Source organism: Diadema antillarum, unplaced genomic scaffold, assembly GCF_040938485.1.
Source record: "Diadema antillarum isolate AM-2024a unplaced genomic scaffold, OU_Dant_1.0 seq00000437_RagTag, whole genome shotgun sequence".
Lineage (NCBI taxonomy): Eukaryota > Metazoa > Echinodermata > Echinoidea > Diadematoida > Diadematidae > Diadema > Diadema antillarum.
Genome location: NW_027271414.1, coordinates 823,032 through 842,302, shown reverse-complemented (window position 1 = coordinate 842,302; position 19,271 = coordinate 823,032). Strand labels below are relative to the sequence as shown.

General features: G+C 39.2%; 1 protein-coding gene across 1 annotated transcript in view; it reads right to left on the bottom strand.

Annotated features, from left to right (window-relative positions):
* LOC139732573 (dual specificity calcium/calmodulin-dependent 3',5'-cyclic nucleotide phosphodiesterase 1A-like) overlaps nucleotides 1-19,271 on the bottom strand; it is a 276,018-nt gene that overhangs the window by 50,569 nt on the left and 206,178 nt on the right. Inside the window, exons 4-5 of the mRNA XM_071643427.1 lie at nucleotides 12,395-12,577; nucleotides 9,755-9,821 (exon numbers count right to left, since the gene is read on the bottom strand). Of these exons, the coding sequence (XP_071499528.1) occupies nucleotides 9,755-9,821; nucleotides 12,395-12,577 (250 nt within the window). The remainder of the gene's footprint in view (nucleotides 1-9,754; nucleotides 9,822-12,394; nucleotides 12,578-19,271) is intronic.

The following is a 19,271-nucleotide window of genomic DNA, read 5'->3' as shown; positions in this document are numbered from 1 at the left end:
ACAACAAATAGAGACAAAGAAAGGGAGAGAGAGAGAGAAGGACAGAGAGGGAGATCTCGGTCAAACCGACTTTTTTTCTCTCATTGCATGGTGGTATTCACAATCTCGTTCTCCCTGCCTCTCTTTTTTTCTTCAAGTTGTTCCTTTTCGGCGACACTTCTTTTCTCCTCTTGGTTTCCAGGTGCGCCATTAATGACATTCCTTAGACGTTGCGACCTGACACTCCGCTCAAACGTGTGTTGCATTCGAAATAATAATTAAAGCTCGGTCAAGGGGGTGGGCGCGTTTGTGCTGCGAGACGCATAGCTCGGGATTTCCTCTGTCAACGAGCCAACAGAGGGGTGACCCCCCGAGTGAGTGAGGTACCGCGACGACAGAGATAAAAACAAATACAGATGCATTCATTTCCATCACCAACAAACAGCCACCAAATAATTCGTGGCTTCAATATGTACTCTGTAAACCGTGGCTTGATGGCTCGTACGTTATTCATGCAGACATCTGACCGGCTTTTGTTTTGATTTTTCTTTTTATACACCAGATGAAGGAAGGTTGGACGGTCACGGAAAATAGGAACTTATTGTCCTTAGACTCTCCTCAACTCCCACAATGAATGTTTTTGACTATGTCTATTCGCCGATTAAAATTTAGTTTTTGTGCTGGTCCCTTACATTATTTACTAATTGGAGGATGCGGCAGGGTCTAAAGATATAGATGTGACTCTTGAAACAATGAATTTCAAACTGCTTTTAAATACATGTGCAAAACTCTGCACTTCTGGAAGACTGTTTCACTGGTCAATATCATGATCCTAAGAGAATCGTCGTAACATCCAGTCTGGCAAACCGTCTCTATCGCTTTCTTAATTGATGGTATGTTCATCTTTCCTTTTATGATAAAATATTAAAAAAGAGACTTGAATGCTTAATGGCGGCCACGCAAAAATATATTCAAATAGGTACATTTTTTCTGTCTCTAACATGTAAACATTTTGGATGAGCCATGCAATTGCAATATCGAAACAATTCAGTATAGTTTGTCTATGAAAACTTTTTATTTCTTTTTTTTGTGCATCCATCATACAGAAATCTAGCAGACTGATCATGATTTCACCTATATCATACTGATGTTCAATCACTCTTATTAATAAAAGCTTAACCATGTTGACAGTATCGTAAGTCTAGTTTGCAAATATCTTCGTCTGTTAACTCCAGATAACATATTGTCTGATTTTGAAAATTTTCCCCAGCATGCCAACAAATGTTATTCTTAAAAAAATAGTAAAGTGGTGCTAATGAAAGAATTTGCATCACACAAAAAGGCCTTGACCATTATCGAATAATAAAGAGAAGACAACGTCTGGATATACGGAGGTATAGAGCTGGTAGAAAAAATGCCCCGCTGTGTCTGACACAGTGTCCATCAAAGTGGTCACGTTGACGTATAAGAGTATCCCTTGGTCAATGGTCACCTTGAAAGGTGCACATGGGAAAGATGGGCAAGAAATCACACATGGAGTGCAAAGTTCCAACCAACAAATACGTTCTCGAGGAAGATGGGTGCCCATCTAGAATAAAAGTGCCATGTAAAAAGAATGACTATATATCAGGGGGTATGTGTGAACATTCTCTCTATGTCTTTTTCGTTTTACTTCCGCCTGAAACGTTGTCACCAAAGCGTTGAAATTTAGATTGAAAACAAGGCAGCGGCCAAGGGCATAAATATAATAATAATAATAATAATAATAATAATAATAATAATAATAATAATAATAATAATAATAATAATAATAATAATATATATATATATATATATATATATATATATATATATATATATATATATATATAATTGCCATTTTATGTAGGAGTTGCATTCAAATCGCACCAACCTAGATCGTATTCGGACCGATCCTGTGCAGTTTGTCTTAGTAAACATTGACAACTGAACAGAATTAAACAATGTACGCTGCTCAGGTAACAGGCCTCGTGTTGGTAGCATCATAGTGTATTGGGTAAGGCTTTGTAAACAGAAGGTGTGAGGTTCGAATCCCGCCCGGCGCTTCCGTCCTTGGGCAAGATGATTTTGTCCCTCTTGAGCTACAAAATGGAAGATTTTACACCTGGCATTGCTGGCAATGCTTGGGTTAATAATGATAGCACTCTGGAAGAGCACTGTTAACACTAAAGAGGTTGCCCACCTGGATAAGTAAGACCACACAGTAAGTTATCGTTGTTGTCATGTCTGTGCGCAGTCTAACACTTTGGTAGTAGTAGCAGAAGTTGATTAATACTCTTTGCATGTTTCTGTTGGGGTCACCCCACGAGTTCGACACTTGGCGAACAAGATCCGCGAGTCCGACACTAGGCCAAAAAGGGCCCACCAGGGGGGCGTTTCATCAACGAGTTCGTCGGAGGTTTTCACCGACAAATTTGCTATCAGCCAATCAGACGCAAGGATTTCCGTAGCTTTTAACAGTTGTCAGTGTAAATCATTGACAAAAAGTTTCATGAAACGGTCCCCAGACCGACAGTGCGTACATAAAGTCAAGGGATGTGATGAGTGTCGGTGTCGTGGGCCTTGTTTACCTAGTGTTGGATTCATGGTTCTTTTTTTTTCTTTTTTTTGCGTTTGGCAGGTACAGTGGGCTGTGTGACTCGTAGATGTCGGACTCGTGAAGTGCATCCGATCTATTCTACCACTTTCTGGTACGAGGGACATAGAAGTTTTAATTAAAGTTTTATAAGAAAGAATTACAGTGATGAGGATAATGCCTAGCCTTGGGGTCTAGGGCAATCACCCCCTGGGCAAGAATGTTACCCCGGACCCTTCCCCTGACCCTAACCCTAATCCTTATCCTAATCCTGAACCTAATCCCAACCCTAACCCAAATTCTAACCCTAAACCTAACCATAACCCTTATCTTTACTCTAACCTTATCATTAATCAGTAGTTAGCCTGGGAGTAATTGCCCTCGGGGAGTAATTGCCCTGATACGACCCTTGGGGAACTGCAGCGGCAATACATCTGTATAGCCAAGAGACTCGAACCGCGATTCTCAGGATTGTGAGCCCCTGACCTTATCCACCCACCCAATCTCCATGTGATAGCTTTTCATATATACTGAATATGGGACATTGGGAAAATATTACCAACGCTGCACTGACGCAACTAGTTTCTCACACCACAAGCGATATGGGACTGAGCAGAGAAGGGAGAAGGATAGTTAAAAAAATTCAAACAACTGTTGGAATCTTTATGCAGACTACGATTGCTGCAAATTTTTCGCAAAACCTATTTGCAACAACAATGACTGTGGTGCATGACGGAACTGGAAAAAAGAAATGCCCTTTTTTTCATCAATCGAGAAAGCTTTTAGTTAAATGAAGGAACGTGACAACATGGGGATAAAGTTAAGCATGAACGAGAAAGTGAAAGTAAAAAACATGATTGCTCTACAAATTATCTCAATCGTTTAACTTGTTAGGTGAGGTTTTTTTCAAGCCCGTTATGATTCGGACATCCGCTTTTCGCGTGACATGACAGCGAGCACTCATGGCGGGCTGATGTAACGGCTGACTGGCTAGTAGTTTCAGCGTCAAGGTTCGGAAAAATGGCGTTCATGGCTGGGTAAGAAAGCAGACTATGACGAAAAAGAGTATCAGACGAGGAGTGAAGTCAACCGATCCGCGCTTGGCGGGAAAATAAAGAGCCAGGTAATCAACATGCCCAAGAGTTCATCCCATTAACCTGTCAAATATGAATGGCTCTTTGAACAGAGACTATGATTTCAGATCATTGTTCATGACCAAACAGTGTTCCAGAAAGTTTAATGTGCCCCTTTGTAAAATCACATTAGTACGGTATTTAGAACGTTTACGTCTTTATACGTAGTCGAAGTATTCTACTTCATTAAACAATATGTGAAAGTAAACGCAATATACGCTTTAAAGACAGGGCATCGTTTTCTGTTGTTGTTAAAGTGACTGTATCTGGCAGTGCCGGCAATTATGTGCTAAATATTCCCTTGAAAAAAAAATGACTGAAAGAAATACAGTCGAACCTGTCTATAGCGGCCACCCAAGGGAGACGAAAAGAGTGGTCGTTATAGACAGGTGACCGCTATAGACAGGTTATCCAACTTTTGTGTGCATTGTCTACATGTACATGTATCATCGTAATAGGTACTTACATGTGCATGTATTCGTATACGTATGTACACGTGTGTTTCATGCATTGAACAATGCCGGTGTTTATCAAATTGTTGCACAGTAGCATATGTACAGTCGTGAAGAAAGCTTAACACTAGTACATTAGTATGACTGAATGAGTGATGAATGCAGCGGTGGCAATCACTGTCATTCCCATGAATGACTGTAGCATGGCTACAAGCAGAAAAACTCGCTGAATTATCGGCTCGGCTACGGCTCCATCAGGTTTTTGGCCGCTATAGACAGGTTAAAATCTACCGCGGGAAACAACAAAATTTGTGGCCGCTGGCCGCGTTAGAGAGGTGGCCGCTTTACACAGGGTCTTTAACATGGCTTTTCTCTCGAGGGGATTTTTCAGTGGCCGCTTTAGGCAGGTGGCCGCTAAGGCAGGTTTGACTGTATAACACCTCCTTTGTTGTACAGTCGTCGAAAACCATTGGTACCATATTTCTACGAATAGGCAAAGGTACAGTATCGTCCCCGAAAGGTGACGTTTTTCTGTCCTGTCTGTCCTGATTTGAATTACTTCGCGTTAGTAGTTACTAAGATCTGACCACATTACTCCAGTTTTCCAATCCCTCCACTGGCTCCCCATCCATCAACGTATCACTTTTAAAATCCTCCTTATTGTTTACAAGATATGTAATAATCTTGCCCCATCTTATCTTAAAGATTTAATTTCCTTCCGCTCCTCCACTTCAACCCGTTCTCTGCGTTCTTCCTCCGCTCTCCAATTATCACGTGGTCCCCGCACCTGTACACGTTATGGTGATAGGGCCTTTTCAGTTATTTCCCCACTTCTTTGGAATGAACTCCCTTTTTATATTCGTAACGCTGAAAATGTTGATAGGTTTAAGTCATTGTTGAAAACTCATCTGTTTACACAACCTTAATTTTGCTGTTGTTGTTGTTGCTGTCGTTATCATAATATGTACATAATGCTGTATTTTGTTTTTACGTTATATATATTATTTTTCCCCGATTTGATGCGCTTAGAAACATCAGTATTAAGCGCTATATAAATGTTATTCATTATCATTTTATCATTACTTTCGTAATTAAGGAGGGCTAGGTGTTTTGCGTCAATTGCATGAGTTGTCGTCAGTATAATAGCACTGCTTTATAGAGGACCTGTCATTTTCCTCCGCAGTGCATAGATAATATAACACGTTTTTTTTTTTTTTTTAACTTAACAGTAAAGATACTTTCAGTTTGAAAATAATCTCTAATCTTCATCTTACAATTAATCTTGGTATACCCAAGATCATCTATAATTTCCTTATGTCATATTATGGTCTGTGGGGAAAAAATGAAAATTGAATTGAATTGTAAAAAAATTCTATTCTTTTAACATTACGTTCTGTGGATAAAAAATGCAAATAAATTCAATTGAATCAAACTGAACATGAATTACCTCAAAGAACTGCAGTTCAGTTGCAGTTTGAAGTCTATTTTGACAACGTGTGACATCAAGTCCCGATAGATGCATTTATTATAACATCGGTCTTTGGTTATCTCTGCATTGGCCTAGTTCTGTTCCGTGCTAGCTTCCCCATACTTATTAAACGTGGGCTTCCTCCTAAAATGACGATTATAATTCGTTGCTTTTTTCCCTCATTTTCTCTTGTTTTTGTTGTTGATTTGCAGGGTCGTGTGATCTAGAAATACCGCTCGGCTGTTCATGTCCAGAGTGGTCAATTCGCGTTATATTATATGGCCACCGCAGACGGTAACCTGAGGTCTTAAAATCACTATTAAAGTGCACTTCTGACGACCACGTTACACGAAGTACGTGAAACTGAAGGAATTGCAAAGGAGTCGCAAAGGTTACTTTTGCGCCAATACTTCGCCAACACATCAACTCTGCCGAAACATGTCGAACCTCTGCCAGACATCAACTCACCCCTGATAAAAAACCATTCGAGATTTCACAAATTCATTTAGGGGAAAGAGATGAAGAAACCAGCGTGTTTTGCAGGGGCAATTTTCAGATATGATGCGCGTATAACGAGCAAGATAACAAGATGGATATTGAATTATTCAGAAGTTGGGTAGCTGGAAGTGTTTGTTCAATATCTTCACTTCGTAGGGATCATATACGTGGTGATTTCATTACGGGTTACTAGCGCCAAATGTAAGGCATGAACACAAGCAGTTATGCGCTCGGTAATGGCATAAATGCATAGCAGAGGAGTGTTGCGCGGTGGTAACCAATTAGTCTTCAATTCCAAACCCATCATATGCTTGCTCTTACCACTCGTTTTTACCTTCACATGACGTGGTAGAAACGATCTATAGAGGAAACCTACGAGCAATCCCTTTTCAAGCGTAGACCAAGGGGTGATCGCGTCACGGAAATTACACGTCCTTGCTCGCACGGCAGTATCTAATGACGGCAACACAGGGTCTCGATTTCTTAGACTAGGAGCTAATTTCGGTAACGATTGCTACAGGGGTGTTGTTTTTGCAATGGGAATGCATTATGCACGCACTTACGGAATGGATAGGAATACCGTAATGCGGACTTGCATACGAGGCGGAGATGAGACGAGCAAGATACCCCTGACGAAGCGAAAGTCTTTGGACGTTACCGTGAGCCGAGATGTTCATCTTACTGAGATGATGGGGAAAGGGGGAGGGAGGGGGGGGGGGGGGGGGGGGGCTTTAGGATGGGGAAGGAAAAATGATGAATGTAGCTGCTGCACTGAAGATGAATGCAACAGCTTGGTATGAAGTAAAGTTGTATAGGTGCAGTATTGTTTACGATTATTCAGAGTTTAGCTAATATAAAGTTGTACGACCGACATTACGTCAATGTATGTCCGTAAAATTAAACAAACGAAAAACGCAGAACTAGTATGTGGAGTTTGTGTGCTTTGTTTGTCTGTTTGTTTGTGTGTGGTGTGTGTGTGTGTGTGTGTGTGTGTGTGTGTGTGTCGGTGTGGGGGATGAGGCGGTGAATTCAAAATCATGCATGGTCGTATATAGAATTAAAAAGTTTGACTGCAATAAGGGTTAAGCGCCATTTTAAACCTTAATAAGTGAGTCCACCATCAGATAAAGCAAAATAAATAATGAATGATACTTCACTTGTTGCGTAACAAGGAATACTCTTGAAGTTATGACGAAAAATGTGCCATATTTTCTCATTATCTTTCTTGATTTTTGTAAAAAGTTTTTATCGCAAATATCTCAAATTGACAAGAATGGAGTTAATTCGTTTTGCATTGTAATTAATTACAGAAGATCGTCGGCGATGAAAGTTACCCGTCAGATCGACGAACACTGCATTCAGATCACTTTTATTTTAGAATACTACTCCAACTGGGGCTCTAGATGAATATTTCAAAGGTTAACCGTTTTACCAACATAAAGTCTTTTTACCGAGGTTAAAACACAGCATTTGAATTTGAAATTACCGGATACTCTGTAAAATACATCACAGTATAGGCCTACATGATACTGACCGTGTGAGTGGGGAGGGAAATTTCTGCATGTGCAGGACTATACTGGGGTAGTGGGTGAGAGTGATGTTATCCCATCAAGACCTTGCTCCCTATCATGTTAAACTCAAAGTGGTTGATGTTCTTCATGCAAAAACACTCTAGGGTAACATGATATATGTTCTGCCTATCGCGAGAGAGGGAGAGATGGATAGATAGATAGATAGAGATAGATGGAGAGAGAGAGAGAGAGAGAGAGAGAGAGAGAGAGAGAGAGAGAGAGGTTTTAAACGTGTCACAGGTCTTTCCAACACACTGGAGATCTTATTGATTGTGTTTTCGAGTGTGAAGGCGGCTATCCTGCTCATCTAATATCATTGTAAGGGAAAACAATTGACTTTTTGCTCCAAAACCAGATGGATTTAGAATTCTCTTCGCGCACGCGTACTATGATTTAACGTCTCTCTGTTTAGTTTGTTTTGTTTACTTGTTTATTGCCAAGGCGGTTTTTACATATTACCGGTCTGATTTATATGGGCAAGAAGTCACACGTGTCCAAAAACATTAAAAACACTCCAGCATTTGAAGATTATTATTAACATCACATCATTATCATTTCCATGATCATCATCAATATCATTGCCATTATTACTATCATCATTATTAGTATGAGTACGAGTACGAGTACGAGTATTAGTATTAGTATGAGTATGATTATGAGTATTAGTATTAGTATTAGTATAAGCATTAGTATAAGTATAAGTATGATTATGAGTATTAGTATTAGTATTAGTATAAGTATTAGTATCAGTATTAGTATGAGTATATATTAGTATTAGTATAAGTATTAGTATCAGTATTAGTATGAGTATATATCAGCATTAGTATAAGTATTAGTATGATTATGAGTATATATTAGTATCAGTATTAGTATGAGTATATATTAGTATTAATATAAGTATTAGTATCAGTATTAGTATGAGTATATATTAGCATTAGTATAAGTATTAGTATTAGAATGAGTATGATTTGTATTAGTATAAGTATTAGTATTAGTATTAGTATTAGTATTAGTATTAGTATTAGTATTAGTATGATTATGAGTATGAGTATATGTTAGTATTAGTATAAGTATTAGTATGAGTATAAGTATGAATATGAGTATGAGTATGAGTGTGAGTATGAGTGTGAGTATCATATCTTTCGTTATTATTGTTTGCAGATGACAGGGCGCATTCTGAGTATAGAGTAGCAAGGCATTTGTGCCATGTTGCAGGCCGAATAGTCAAATAACACCAAGAAAAAGAAAAATATATTGACACATCCTTACGATCATTCTAACCATCTCCTTCGTAAGCTTCAAAGTTTTATCATTTAAAGCGAAGCGACGTGGCTCTGCTGAAACAAACAAACAAACAAACAAACAAACAAACTACGGCAGAATAACGCGATGTCACATAATTGGCGAATATCCCATACCTAGGCCCACTTCAACTAATCCTCAATAATAATTGTCCTACACAGGACAGTCTGAAACTCGTGTCTGGGAAAAGTATGGTTTGTCAGTATACGAGCGCGCATGTGCGTTCGTCTATACTTTACAAAGCGCCCGAATATGCCTTATTCCACATCGGTTCCAGTGAAATGTACTACTCATAGTGGAGTGACGTTTTGACTTCAGATGGCATGGATGATGGGCACACATTTTTTTTTTTACTTTCTGACGTTCAGATATAACATTTCATTTGAAAATAAAGCTGTAAGCATAGATCGTCACACACACATACACACACACACACACACACACACACATGCACATACATAATCATACAGGAAAAGAGAGAGAGGAAAAAACCTCAAACGCAAACAATAGTTTGACATCACTCGACGGGCTAACATTAGACGTGACGCTATAAACGCTTTTCCGTTATACGACGTCTGGTGTCGACGAATTTGCTTCTTTAATACGCAAGTTCCATCTGACAAACCATGCGCACACGCCGACAAACAGAGAAACTGAATAAACCTATTAATGAATAAGTAAATAGACATATAAATAAGTAAAAAGATAAAGACGAACAAACAAACAACAAAACTAACCTTGAATAATTGGATGACCCTTGCCGGTAAAACAGTACCTGCCGTGGCAGACGTCCTCCGAAACATTCTGAAAAAAAACAATGGTAAGATAGAAAAATGAGGGAGAAATACGACCCAGAAAAACATCCGCCATGGCACCAATACACAAGACAATCACCGAACATAAAACACCTGTTTAGCTGTATTTCCAATTAAACGAATATGAGTTGCAACAGTATACTATAATATGCTGCCGGTATCTCAAATATTGCGTAACGATTAAGCTTTGAGAACTAAAATGTTGCTGATTAACACGTTCGACAAATGCTAAAAAAAGGATAAAATCTATGAGCAACTGGATTTTTTACACTCATTTTATTATGGTTTTTTTTTGGAGAAAGTATTGTTTTTAAATTAAACAGTTTGATGAGTGGTTTATTGATGGTGCGGTGATATTTATTCGTAGATATTTTGATAGTGAAAACAGTACTTTTAAAGCCGTTTTACGCTTGAAGTTTTCCAATCCATAAAGACGTCATTATACAGATATTTAACAAGCTACGGCAATATCTAAACATCTCGTTTAGATGACACACGATGAACATTTCTCACTGAGCAATTACTCGAGAGTAATCTTACTATACATAAACTTTTTGGTGTCACCTTTTTCATAATGATGATAGGTCTGATAAAATTTATCAAACATTTAATGTCCCTTACCACTGCTAACAATTTCTGTGAAGATTTCATTACAGAATTATACTAGGCACCACAATATTGACAGAAATGAACGAAAAGAAAAATAATAGATACTTACACGAAGTGACCATCGCAACTAAATATATGATTAAAGAATGAAGCGTTTATATTACTCAAACAAGAAATGTTGGACAAGCATTATGTAAATGCCTTTTGATATTTCTGCATGACTTGCATTCTATTACAAAGTGAACATTTACTGTGACCATGGTGACGGAGCTCACCATTTTTATCGAAAGCTTTTTATTAATATTTTCAGCTATAAAAATGCACTTTTCATTACGGATAAACTTTCATTAAGAAACAAATACCTCGGAACAACGTTTTGACTTTTCCAAATACCCTGTACATGCCATATTGCGTGCGCATGCGCAATGGATGTGCTACGCCTGCAATCAAGCGTAACGATAATTGATGAGCCAGTGTGCAGTGAATGTTGGCTGACGGACAAACGAACAATTTATTTTCGTCGGATTTATCAAATCCGCGGATCGCAAATGTCAGGCGCACGTATTCTTTGAGCGTGTAACAACATTGCACTAATAACAAAAATTGCCATGACTGAGATATTTTTAGATATCGCAGATCGCTGGCAATATTGCAAGTGTGTTTTGACAGAGTAAAAAACATTTGTGCGGGACCGTCGTTTTTTTATGCAAGGTGGATTGACGAATGGCGCACGTGACAAAAAGAAGAGGGGGAAATCGGCTTTCAAGGAAAGTATCGGTTTTCAAAGCTCACTTAGTGCTCGAAGAACGCCGTTGCGGGAAACACCGCATGTCGTGCGGTATGATCCTTCGCTTCCTACATACTAGAAATAGATCTACACGCGTGCGCCTCTACAGATCACATTCTGGTTATTGACCGCTGTTATGTATACTCTGAAGGGCAGTCGGCACGCAGTCGGGAAAATGTTTCTTTTATCTGCCCCCCCCCCCCCATCCTTTGAAATGGCAAGTTTGAATCTACATGAGCAATGATGAGCACATATCGTAACATTACCAAGCAGGAACAAGTGTATGTTATCTCACCAGCGTGATTTACAGGGTAAGTTCTTATTTGCAATGGTCTCCAAAAGGACTGCAATACATGTATCTTATTGCGAAATTAAGACACTATTTAGATCGTCGATCTATCACCCAAAACAGAAACAGCCAAAAATCAGTCCGTCGTTCTGGTACAACGTTGATGTTAATTCAAGGTCTTTCCCCAATCTGAATACCTTGCTACAGGACGGATCAATAGCACGAAGTAAAAAAAAAATAGAAACTATACTTATTTATTTTTGATCATTCATTTTTCATCTGTATTTTTGGATGATGTTTGGGTGGGGGGGGGGGAGGAGAAGAATTACCAAAAAACGGTTATCTCTAAAGTTGACAAAAATATAAAAGGATCGAATATAGAATAGATAGAAGTTGATGCTTTCCACGTTTCTATATCATATGGTTGCCATATGGATAACGAAAGGTGACTAACATTATACCTTACCAAACAGAAAGTTAGGGAAACTTGTCGCCTGCAAATTTGCATGTGTGTTTCCGTTGAAACTGCAAGTCACATGAAAGACACGTGTACAGTGAGAGCAGCTTGGTAGATTGCATGTGATGGCGTGCACGCTGTCAACGGATCTTTGTACACTTCATTGGAAAAAGAAAAATTCTGTAAACTAATTGTCACGGACTGAATTCATGCTGTCGTCCAAAGACTGACATCTTGTAAGTTGTAAATCTTGGCAGGTTTGTTTTAACAGGTATACGAGACAAGGACGAATGAGACGTTAACCCTTTGACGGCCAGCCGGTGCGTACGGCGGCAATTAGAATAGGGGGACCATGACTTTTGCGCAGACAGGATTATGTACAGACACGCAGAGGGTTGATGATGTAACAGGAGTCCTTACCGATCTATGAATAGGCCTGTCCTCAGAGCCTGTACGATGCTACGGAATCTCGGTTTCTCGTCGCCCAGCCGTGACTTTGTCGACTGCCGGCTGAACGTCGAAGTCAACCAGTGCCGCACCTGCTCGGGCACCTCGTCGGACGTCACCTCCGAGAGGTCGTCGTCGTCTTCGTGGAGATGATACCTGTCGCAGTCAAATTGAAAATGACAACAGAAAGAGAACACTGATTAAAGTCTGTGGATGCAACTGCTTTGCTGCTTCAACCAAATACGGCACCAGTTTCAGTACTTCTCTAGTATCAATGCTGCTACTACACTACTACTACTACTGCTACTGCTACTACTACTACTACTACTACTACACTGCTACCATACACGCTAAGAAAAATAGGTTTAACTTTGCGCCTTTACCAGTGTCACACTGGGAGCGCTTTTACGGACCGTGCAACTTTGCACCTTTTAGACCAAAAAGGTGCAACGCTGCACCTTTTAAGGTGCCCATTGTAAGACTGGTCTGAAAGGTGCAAAGTTGCGCCCGTAAAGGTGTTCCCAGTGTGGCAGTGTTTAATTAAGGTGCAGAGTTCAACCTATCTACCTTAGGAGTGTATTATTGCTGCTGCTGCTATTACTACTTCTGCTACTACTACTATAAATATTATGGGGATTTACTAAGCACTAATACAGTGTAGGCCTATGCGGTCGTGTTTTGTTTTACGTAGTTTAATTCCTATACGTCAACCTGTTTTAAATTGACTTAGAAAAAAGAGACTCATTTGCCTTTTACACGTGAATGTCTTGGTTAGAGCTGTTGATCAAATTGGTGTCAAAAATACACACTGCCGAGAGGTACAATTTCTTCGTTTAGGACATTTATACCTTTTCTTTGCGTGCAGTGAGTCGGTGTTCGCTTAAAGGGGCAAAACAAGTATAGAGTTCGCAGCGATATCCTGCCAGAGAAAAACAACATGATTATCATAAAAATGTCTCAGCACTTTGCAACAAATAGAAAACGCTGCGTTCGTGCAGGGGATAGCACGACCCTGGTGATATTATTTCTAGGTCCCCACGATCATTAGATTCTTTCTGAAATCAGGACAGTGAGCGTGTGTGTCTTCATATAGGTCTATGCATTGTGCCACGTGCATTCACTATGTATTTGTACGAATTGTGACTTTCAGCACGTTGAGTATGTGTGTGAGTGATTACATGTGCATGCCTTTTTTCGGCACCAAGTTTCATCTATTCTTGTATCATAACCCTCCCCCCTTTATTACTCGCCTCAGTCCAATGTATTTACTCGTGCCCCAATATTAAAGTTTCAGTGGTTCGCTATAGTCACGATAGTTGATGGATTAAGCACACTTATTTTCGTCATAACTCCAAACATACAATCAACCACAAAGCTATAAAAGATAAGAGAAGAAAAGAAATCATGAAAATTTGCTGCTTTGAAAATTACGGACAGTTTCAAAAGCAGGGAAGATGGCGGAGAATTAGCTAACAGCAGATCACAGTATGTTCGTGTATGCAAATGAAAGCAACAAACAAGGAAATCTAACACATTCTTCTCAAGCTATGAGCTCAAGTGTTGATTTCGTTCCTATTTACAAACATTCCGTCTTTGTCTCCGTCGTAACTGAAGCTGGAGGGCACGTGCTTCATTTCGAGCAGACAATCGCGAGCGATCCAAAAATCAATAACGGTCGCGCGCATGAATTGAATTACGCCTGCTTTAAAGCGCTGGACTCTCGCAGTCCGCTTCTCGCGGACACCGCGAGATTTTCACAACCGGGACGGGGAAACGGATACTCCATAGGGGGTTTTCAAAACTTTTCAATGGCTCGCTCGAATTTCAACTATCTGTCATTTTTATTGTTTCAGGGTGCCACACATCAGTGACCACTTTTGCATCAGGCAAAAGACGACAGGAATTCTGCCATGCGAAACCTAAGACATTTCTTTTGTTTGCTTGTTTGCTTGTATATCCAATTCCTATTATCTTATTCACTTTCCAATGTTAGGCTTAACAATTATCCCCCCCCCCCCCAAAAAAAAAAACGGAACCTAAATACCTTAAGGATATTGAAAAAAAAATAAGATCAGAGCTATTTACAAAGTCTCCCTTCTCTATCATAATTCAATCTCTTTAAGGTATTTTGTGGTACTTAAATCAAATCAAATCTTCATACAAGCGGATGACTCACAAATCGGAAAACGAAAGCTTGCTCCTACTCTCCCAAAAACGTACGTCATATATTTATTTTCTTGTGTTTTATGCGTGTGTTTGTTTGTGCGCGCTTTCCTGTCAAAGTATGGCACAACATACGATGGGACAATTTGAGAAGAAAATTGTCAAATATTTTTTTTCAACAAAATTGGCACCCTTTTTTCGCCTCATTATACGGATTTATTATGTAAACGATGAAAAAAGTGTGTAAAACTAGAAATATAGTGAAGAAATCACCCATTACTACGCAACGATGCATGCGTCATATTTATACATCAACAAGAAATGCAGTGCTTTATGAGCAAGAAGTCTGCTACAATATTGCATTGTCATACGTCATACGAATCAATAAAGTTGAATTCTGAATTACACTGAATTGCATTGACTAGTGTGCATTGACACTACAATTGTGGCCAGCAAATTCCTAAAAAGAGCTTCAACTTGTGATTATTTTGCTTTGGCTTTTTTTTTTTTTTTTTTTTTTTTTTTTGCTTTTGACACAGTTGCAGGATGGTGCTTAGGATTAATGCCGTGTGATGGTAATAGCCCAGACACGGGAGATTCATCGTTTTAAGAATTTAATAGCCCAGCTTTCTGAGCACGCCTTTTGGCTCGCCCACACTTTCTTCATTCAGTCCCATGTGCGCAAATCGCCGTAAGCGTTTCCTGCTGGCGGCGCGAAGTGAAAAAGGGCGTCATTTACGAATCTCCTGCATAATTTATTTCCTTTAGGTGCGGAAAAGGACAGACTCCCGGCTAATATGGCGAGAAATCAAAGGAGTCTCCGTACAAAACTCTAGAAAAGTGACTGTCTCTACGTTCTCTGAGGATATGAGGTTATGTAGCGTGTTTTGGCAGCTTCTGTCTCGCGAGGAATAATTTAGAGTAAAAAGGTTCTCTCTCGCAACACACACTGCATTCTTGCCATTACAAACTATTTGCCATCGCAAATACCCTACCGAGGATGCATGTACGTACTTGATTAGCGTGCGCGTGTATATGTGTGTGTGTGTGTGTGTGTGTGCGTGTGTGTGCGTGTGTGTATATTTGTAGGCGTAGCTATCCTTTCTTGCGAATCCAAAGATAAACAAATTTTGTGACTTTGTTGATTGGAACAGTGACTTTTACAACCGGCATGCGCATGGTTCGTACTCAAGAATAGTATTTTCTATTCTCTTGTGGTGTGGTAAATTTGCTACACGCTGTCGTTTTCTGATGAACAGAAAAGAAAAAGAGGCGAATTATCAAGTTGTACGGATAGACTTCAAGACTACAAGCATAAATGATGCACGCATGCTATCATCTATGCAATGTGTCGTATCATGGGCAATATTGTGTACATTATATATGTTAGAGATGAATCCTTTGTGTGATTTTAGTACCAATTGACAAAGAAAATCCCATAGCATTATACACACTGTCCCATGTCCCTGGCATGGAAGAAGAAAAAATGGACAGTGAAAAATGTACAAAGCACCTATGAAATGCTTCTGGGAGTTGAAACCCTAGTTTTGTATCCATCTAGGCACCAAAAACGACGTTTACGAGTTTGATGAGCTTAAGGCACTGATTCTCAATTGTAGATTTGTAGATACTAACAAGTCTGATGTACAGGTGCAGCTGTGAATTGTGTAAGTTTGTTCCGCAAGGTGGTGTTAGACATTAACCTATTTCTAGGTTGTTAATTCATCAGAGAGTAATCAGTTTTATTGCTTCGCCCTCCGGTTCGAACTTATGATGGCTGCGAGCAAATTTGTTTTGTTGGATAATGATGTCAATTTGTGAGATTAATTTCATTTCATTCTTGTCATTTCGTTTACTTACCCACATCCAGACAATACAATATTATTCTTGAAGAATTCGACCAACATCAAGATATTTTGTTACGCGTTTAGGGAATTTCCTGAAACAGGAGTTTAAACGCGAGTTAAATCTGAAATGGTTGGAAGCCAGAGACAAATTAGAGCGCATGTCTTTTTTTGTATCTTCATGTTATTAGTCTGATTGCTTTCTTTTAATTTTAACGTTGCACACGGACGATTTATCCTATCACGATTTTAGAAAAAAAAAGGGAAGTAGGACGTCATAGTGGCTTGATTTGAATTTTGACTTTGAATGTCACGTAAAACTTCGTGTTTTTTTATCATGTATCTAAGCAAATCTATTTCCTCTTATTCCGTGTTCACATTTTTTCATAAGTAAAGTTTTATCTCAAGAAGTTAGAAACACTGTAGGCGAGTCCTTCATTGTAGCCAGGAACTGTACCAAGAGTATCTTTAAATAAAAAAGAGAGCAGCGAGAAGATAGGGAATAAAAAAAAGACAACGCTGAGAACGAATGAAGTGCATGATGTTATTTAATCGATGAACAGTAGTCGTACGAAGTCTAAAAAGGGTAGAAGGTTTTGAGGATGACTTTCCACAGGGAGAAATAAAATATCAACAGGCAAGCAAGCAAGCAGGCAACAAATAAACAAACAAAATGGGGTCAATGGCTTTTTCATTTGATGAAACAATGGGTGTAGCTCTAACCAACTTAAGGTACCCGCATGTTCGACCTACATTCTGAAGATTGAGCGGCCTTTTTCTGTCAACACGAAACCGGCGGAGAATATTGATCAGGCTAGTCCGATAATCAATAGCGGATCCCGTGTGTTGAGCACTCGTCATCACTACAAGTACGCCTGTAACTCCGGATCTGAGTTGTTCTCAACCCCTAACCACCTCACCCCCCTACCCCCCCCCCCCCCCCCACACACACACCTAAAGGAAGGGGCTCCAAAAGTGTGAAATTGAAGCTTTGTTACAGTAGAGTACAGCAGAGTTTCAGAAAGAACATTTGAGAGATGTACGATGTAAGGAAAAGTTTCATGATGGTAATTATGTCGAGGAAGGAAAAAAAACACGTAAGCTTTGACAATGTGTTACATTTTATTGGAAAAAGAAGAATGAAAAATACATGAATTGAATTGAATTGAATTGAATTGAATTGTAATCTCTGTTCATCTTTTTTTTTAAAATATACAAATAAAGCTAACATGTTCTTATCACCTTTCAAATCATCACTGCCTTGAGTTTATATTTCCTTTGGATTTAACCAAAAGTATCTGAGAAGATTTGAATTCATTGGAATTTTTCCTTTTTTTAACGCATAGAAATCATTTTTGGACGACACGCTTGTCGACATAGACTGGACAGTTGCATCATAGCGAAGGGACGCATACTCCACACACATCAAGTGCACTTCAATTCCAGTATTTGATTGGTCGCTCATAGAAATAAATCACGCTGCATGATCAAAAGGAATCGCTACACGCCATATCGCCCGATTGTCAGTTTTGATCAGAGTTAACGACCATCATTCCATGTTGCTTGTGTATACACCTATGTTTCATGTATTCAATAGCTTGTCCGCCGCTCTGTTTGGATTTGCCTCCGAGAAGTAAAGGTAATGAGTAAACACTGAAAGCTGCTCAAGACTGTGACGAGGAATTTACGCAGTGTTTATGAAAAAGACCTTTATCATTCCGATCAAATGGTCCGTAGTCATATCTAACAACCGCGGAACAGATGTATATATCTGTTCGCCCGGGCATCTTGTCTGCTATTTTTTCCCCAGTATGATTACATGGCTGATGATTGATGATTTGTATATGTTATCGTCCCCACCGACACGGCTTCTGTTATTACAATTCTTTATCGATGCTGGGAGCTGTTCGATTAAGAGTCGTCTTCGAGCTGTCACGACGTTCTGGGTTTACAGCTTGCTGGGTGGTTGGGTGGGTGGGGGGGGGGGGTGGGGTAGTTAAGTACAGGTTGCAAACTTGTGGTGGCTGCTCTCACAAAGTGATGACTTCTGTTTAATAACAATAATTCAAGGCTTATTCTATCCCTTACCCAACGTTCTAAAAAAATGGAAAAAACGAACAACTTCGCTTTGACTACTAGACTAGTTAAGTTTAAAGTTTCTTTTCTCTCATATTTCTTTCCAATCACAGATTCCATTATTTACTTTTTTTCTAGGCTCCTCTCATTGTCTTGTTTCCATGACTACCTACGTGACGTTTTGACGAGAAAGAAAAATAAAGCACTATCTATGCTTCTATACTGCTTTACTTTGACAAAAGGATGCAAGTGTCAAATTTCAATAGTTCAACATGTTACTCATTATGTTGGCACTGTTACCAATATCACACTCGTTGTGCTTTCCCCGCAGTTAGCAGAAATCACACCTTTCGGAAAAACTCTTTTACGGTAATTTCCCAAAACTGAATCATTACTGACGAATGCATTTTGCTAAAAAAAAAGTTGAGCACATTTTGGATGTTACTTGCTTTCTTTTGCCACAGTAGAACAGAAAACAGAAGCTCCATAGAAGCTTTACGCAAAGGTACTATTTTTTATGACACTTGATTAGAACGTGTACCTCATATCAAATTCCTCTGGATTACAGTGGACGATAAACTTTCATGGAGGCCACATATTATTAGCATTAACGTAATACTGGCATCATTAATAGACTCAAGTTTCATATTCCACTGTCTTCTTTGCTGACGTTGTATTTTTCTCTAATTTTACCTTATCTTAATTACGGACTTTTAGCATGGGGTAGCGCCCATCAAACTTTATTAGATAGACTACTGTTATTACAA